This window comes from Pyxicephalus adspersus, chromosome 10 (assembly GCF_032062135.1).
Source record: "Pyxicephalus adspersus chromosome 10, UCB_Pads_2.0, whole genome shotgun sequence".
NCBI classification, from domain to species: Eukaryota; Metazoa; Chordata; class Amphibia; order Anura; family Pyxicephalidae; genus Pyxicephalus; species Pyxicephalus adspersus.
In genome coordinates this window covers 11,512,276-11,518,597 of record NC_092867.1, presented here as the reverse complement: position 1 = coordinate 11,518,597, position 6,322 = coordinate 11,512,276, and the positions used below count along the sequence as shown (strand labels likewise).

Genomic DNA, 6,322 nt, shown 5'->3' with positions numbered 1-6,322 from the left:
GAATAGGCAGACTTGTCCCCATTTAACCTCTAGTGCCGGGGATCGCACACTGAGATGATCAATGAATGCAGCCAGCACTGCATTCATTGATCAGCATAGCCCGCGGGTTTTTTTTTTTAATTAAAAATCAAGCTCGATTGGGGAATTTACACTGGCCATTCTCGCTTACAATTTCGGTAAGCAAGAACGGACGAATTCAGCGAGATTGACTTTTAAAAACTCACTCGCTCATCCCTAATACACGAGATTTTTGTTGTTGGTCTTTCACAATCCTTTCCAATGACAAAAGCCTGAAGGATGCATGAACGAGTGCTGTACATATAGTGCCGTTCTTTTCTATGGAGAGGGGAGGGGGGAAACGAGGAAACAGCACCCTAATGCGCTCTCGCCCCCTTCTTGTATTACGATCGCTCATCATTCGTGGATCTGACATGAATCAGACAAGAATCATCTGACGTGTGTATGTAGCCTAACACCTTGTTTTAGGCCGAAACACATAAGTTGTTAATGTACTAAAGCTTTTGAATTCTCAAGAAATAAAAGATACCTAATAATTATTAGCTGCTGTTTCATGGCTTACGTGCTTTAGAGGAACTAAGCTTCTAAATTCCTATGGTCTGAGAGGTTGAACGACTTTACCTGCATTGAATTGTATCCAGTAAAACAACTGGATGTTGTTTAGGCTCTAAAAAATGCTAATAGAACTTTCTCTCAGTAGAAGATGTATTATACTCCACTCTAGGGTGACCTGTATCTCAAACCTTTCCTTGTGTTCTAGTACTACATGCTGTGTCAGACTATTCTAACATTAAACACTTCTAGGAGTGTTGAATGCCTGTTTTTATCTTCATGTGCTATGGTTCATGCTCTGACCTCTGCACCACTGGTGTGTTCTTTAGTAAAAAAGGGCACCAGAAGATGGAAACACCATGTGAAAGTTGGACACAGGCATCCAACATTTGGAGCAGAGTGAAGGTTGGAAACATTCGCTGCCGGAAAAGAAAGTATACCATCTCTTTTATTGGGGCAAAATGGCATTTGAATATAATTTTACACTGTCACGTTAAGGAAAAGTTTCACAGCCCTAGTATTAAAAAAATTAAAGAAAGAGAACAAGGTCTCCTAATGGCAAGGTCAAGCACATTAATCTGGCCCACATAAACTCTGAAATCCAAGGGTTTAAAAAACACTCAATGTCTAACCAATACTGAAATACCAGGTTTAGGAGAATTTACCCTTTTATTCCATGATTTATTAATGCTGAGATGTTGTGCAATGATGTGTGTTATACAAGAAGTCAATGTAAAACATATTTATTTAGTGCTGTTAGAGTGTGAGAGTCTAGGATATTCAAGATTTTTATTTTTTTCACCTTTTGTGAGAGGATTTTCCAACTTAGCACCTCAAGCATGAGGTTTGCTTTGCTCACATATTGCAATGGATATCTTTGTGCAATGTGTTCAAGGTTACTAGGTGTGAGAACAATACAAATACCAAATGTTTGCATATTGTCATTCTCCTTGACAAATTTTTATTTTCTGTTGAAAAATGTGCCATACTATTTACATTAAAACTTGTAAAAGTAAGAATCCGGGATACAGATAAACAGTGCGCAAGTTTCCACACCACCTGATAGCGTTGAGCGCTGGCATGTCCCCATCCTGCTTCCAACACATTTCTATTGACCCATCACTGCGGTAGATGTACTTAACCAACGGTAACTTGCAGAAGAGGCCCTATTAAACCTACAAAGAAATATCCCAAGCTTCCTGGCACTTTGTGGGGGGCTAAAAACAGCATAAAAAATTTTGGACAGACAACAATTAGTACCTCAAACCTGTTCAATGTCTTAATGACCAATGTAGGCTAACCAACTGCAGAAGGAGGGCATACTAGGTAGGTACTGCAGGACCAAAGTTAAACTTATGGGCATACATAATCATAATCATCGAAGATCTGTTTACAGGTTTTAATTAGTGCATCACCAATTCCTGCACCTGTTGTCTTCCACTTTGGTCACCCCCAGGAGGGGCCAAGATTGAGAAGTGAATGCTCCTACAGCTAGCTATGGTTAAGGGTTGGGTAGGCTGCTCACTATTTGCTTCATGCAAATTTGAGCCAAGAGAATAAGCATGCCACCAATCAAGGTCTTTGTATTTACTTTTCAGATATGGAAATAGGATTTTAAAAAGTAACTGCAAACTATTAAAATCACTGATCTGCTGATGCTATCCAAGTATTTTTGCAAATAAGCTAAAATTAGAAATCCAGATACTTTCTTTTAAGAGTTTAACACAATCCTAAAGGAATTTAGGAAAAGAAAAAAAAACAGTAGCTTTCACACCAACTCCTTACATTGGCATTTTTTATAAAATAATTAAAAAGGAATGTTGAAATTTTATACAACATGTGATAAGCAATTTTATCTTTTTATTTAGTTTTGGTAGAACAATGCTGACAGAGGTCAGCATTTCAATCTTCCTAATGAACTAAAAAAAATGTGTTTTGTCTAGTGTTTGGCTTTAATCTACGTTTTATCAATTCCAACCTTGTTGCTAAAAGCTTTATTACTACATGTTTTATTGAAGTGTCCTACTGTTAAAGGCATATACAATGGGTAATTAAGAGAATACTTTCACAACCGATCTGTTGGTGTTATTAAAACTCCAGATCATTAGTGATTTTCGTCCTACTGTACATTAAATATCCAAAGCCCTTTAATTGTATAACCTTGTATATAATCTTTTGACCAGATAATACATTTTGGTGTGTTTCATAAATAACCATTAAATGTACAAAAAAAAGGAAGCCAAAAGACAATTATTTTGCTCATGAAATGATTTATAAAGGAGTTTTACATGCACACAAAGTTGGATATCACAAAGGAAAAGCTTCAGAACATATTCATATATAGATATGAATTCAACCCATTTTCATATGATGTAAAAGTACAGCCATGCACATTTACCTGGGGAGCCAGCCAAGGATTCCCCTCTGCTGAAAGCGAAGGTGCGAGATACGGACACAGGTACTAAGAGGGCAAAGCAAAATCGGGAATAAGAAGAGTCTCAGGGCAGATAGGGATGACAGCATACAAATAAAGGACACACACTGGGAAGAGGGAACTCAATGTACGAAAATCATGTCTTGCCAAACACTATTATTCTGTAAGAGTCAATATGTAATGTAAGGTAATGCATAAAAATATCCATGTTTATAAAACACACACACAAGAAGCCAATTAGTTGCAGAAGCTTGAAAATGGGTTGGTTACTGTCAGGATTAGAAAACAGTGAGTTTAAAAACAGTTAAAAAAGCAAACAATTGTATTAATATAATAGTAGGCACTCATTTAAAAGAATGATGAACTTACCATCCACTATACATTCTGTATACAAATGAATCCAAATGAACTCTGTTAAGCTTTTTTCTTCTTAAACACCTAGTGGCATTTTAAACTTTTAAAGTGGGCTATGTAAAAGACAGCACTCCATAGCAGTGTATATAATATCTTATACTTTGATTCATTAGCATTCATACTATCTTAAAAATATTTATTGTGTCTTTATAAGACAAGTGATTTTGTCACATGGCTTTATTCATTTCATACTACTTTTTTTTTTTTTTTTAAGATGGACATGTGCTTAGAACAATGTAACATTCTATTGACCTCTGGCCCCTAAGAAAGGTAGAAAAAGATTTTTGTATTAAAGTAGTTTAAACCATATAGCTTTCTTAAATGATCACTATCAAGTTCACAAACAAGTACTGCCTAAATACATGCTTTTATCGGCAAAAAAACAGCTCCTACATGTGATACTCTAGACCCAGTTTTATTTTTTTACTCTAGTACACCATGGAACTTAAAACTCTATAGACACAATTACATTTATGTATTTTATATTCCTCAAATTAGCCGGGCAGTACGGTGGTTCAGAGGTTAGCACTTTGGCCTATACAGCACTAAGTCCCAGGTTTGAATTTTAGCCAGGACCCTATCTGCATGGAGTTTGCAGGTTCTTCCCGTGTTTGCATGTGTTTCCTCCCACATTCAAAAAACATGCAGTTAGGTTAATTGGCTTCCTCCAAAAATTGTCCCTAGACTGTATTAAAGACATATGACTATGGTAGGGACATTAGATTGTGAGACCCTTTGAGGAACAGCTAGTGACATGACTATAGACTTTGTAAGGTGCTGTGTAATATGTCAGTGCTATACAAATACTGTATTACTGTGCAATAATAATTAATACAAATCTACTTTACATGCATCCAAAGCCTCCAACCACAGGAGTTCTTCCCACTAGTGGCTTTTGGAAGAAAAATTACAGGAGGGAGGATAGGAAACCATAAACCAGAGAGCAGTGTCTGGTCTTAGTACATTAAATTTCTGAACTGAGGCAAAACATGACCCTGGATTAGCACACAGTTCTGGAATACACAAAGAGCACCATGTTTTAAGGAATACAGATGCATTTTGTATTTAGTCATATTTTTCTATTTGGTATATTAGAGTTCAGCTTTATGCTCCAAGTAACAGCAGATGTACAGAAAAGGCTTTTCTGGCCAGGAAAGATTGAGGTGACTGCCATTAGGCAAGATTTTTACAAAACTACATTGTGGACATCTCCCTCATGAGATCTCGACCTGCTACTCAATGATTTAAAAATTGTCTCCAGGTACCAATTTAATTTCACTACATTTCGGAACCTGGAATGTTTTATTTGTAGAGTGACTTGTAACTAAAACAAATATACTACATAGAAAAGAGGCTCCCAAAGTATGACAATTCAAAGAACATTAAAATAAGAAAGTTTAAAAGGAAGCATAAAAGTCCTGCTTTCTTTTGAGCTGTTCTTGTTCAAAACTGGTTCTGTTAAAAGTGTTGAGTGGCAAAAATGCTTTGTGTTTTTGAAACATATGATATATGTTTTTCAATATTTTTTGATGAATTTTATTTGTTATTAATTTTGGTATTTTAATATTATATATTGTGCTACATGAAGTCCTTCTTTCCCAGTTAACCTCCTTATTGGTTCCTTCCCTCTTTTTCTATACAGGTGGTCCCCGGGTTAAGGACATCCGACGGACGCCTTCTAGATACGAACAAGCTTCCCTGCTCGACGTGTGCAGAATAGAGGCTTGAAGGGGGAAGGGATTGTTTGTATGACTTGCAGAAAAAATCTTTTGCAAAACAGCTGAGATTGTGGGTGATCATAGGGGGTGAGCTCTTTTTGCAACCTCTTGTAACTCTTTAATGACCAAGACAAACTCTCCAGTTGTTTCTTTTTGCATATCAAAGTTTCTTTTTTTTTTGCTTTGTTTGTGATTAACTCATAGTGTGGTTTTTTATACAGTAACTGACACCACGCTGCCTAATAATATATTGAGACAAATGTCAGTCCTAATTGCATTTATTAAAATAATGTACATGTTCAGACTTACATACAAATTTAACTTAATAACAAACCTACAGTCCCCATCTGGTATGTAACCCAGGACTACCTGTGGTACCTTTTTCCTATATATGGTATTTGATAGGGGACACATTTCTATCATCTTAAAGTATAACAAAAGGGCAACGAAAGGCCCTGATTTTTCCTTTTTTCTAGGCATAAACAAAGCTTTATTATATTAAAAAATATATAATGAGTCATGGAGAAGGCAGCATTAGACAATGGAAAATCTCGTACCATCTGTTGCTTTCCATCTCCCTGATTATAATAAATGTTGATTTCCATCTCCCTGATTATAATAAATCTATGTGCAGGAATTGTCTGGGTAACCAATTGTCCTCAAGTTAACTTGTGCCAGGATTGCCTGCTCAATGCATTATTATGCATATTTGTCCAAAACCCTAATGTATGGTAATGCTATGACCATGGACCGAATGTCTCGATTATCAAATCAATCTAAAAGTCTATAAACAACTTTGGTTCATGACCAAAAGAGAAAAGAAGGTAAAAGGGGTTAAATGGGAAAGGATAGACTTGAAAGTAATCACATGCTTATTATTTTTAGAGTTGGACATGCCAACCACTATACAGCAGAAATAATAATACTGAAATCCCTCATTACTAGAACCCGTTGGGTTAATTGATTGGGACATCAAAGGGAGATGTTGGATACATCTTTCAAGTTTATCAACTGATAAAACAGTGATAAAACATACATTTATATGTTCTATAGCAGAAAAAAATGTACTGTTTGGGACACACAAAAGGCTAGGCTCTAATGTAGTTGGCAATAAATCAAACCCAAATTAAAAGTAACAAAGCATTTAAAGGTGTTGAGTAGCCCGCTAGATATGGTATCTGACGGG

General features: G+C 36.1%; 1 protein-coding gene across 1 annotated transcript in view; it reads right to left on the bottom strand.

Moving 5' to 3' along the window:
- Window positions 1–6,322, bottom strand: part of CNNM1 (cyclin and CBS domain divalent metal cation transport mediator 1) — a gene marked incomplete in the record, with an annotated part of 28,090 nt that overhangs the window by 10,909 nt on the left and 10,859 nt on the right. Inside the window, 1 exon segment of the mRNA XM_072424833.1 lies at window positions 2,969–3,067. Within this exon segment, the coding sequence (XP_072280934.1) occupies window positions 2,969–3,067 (99 nt within the window).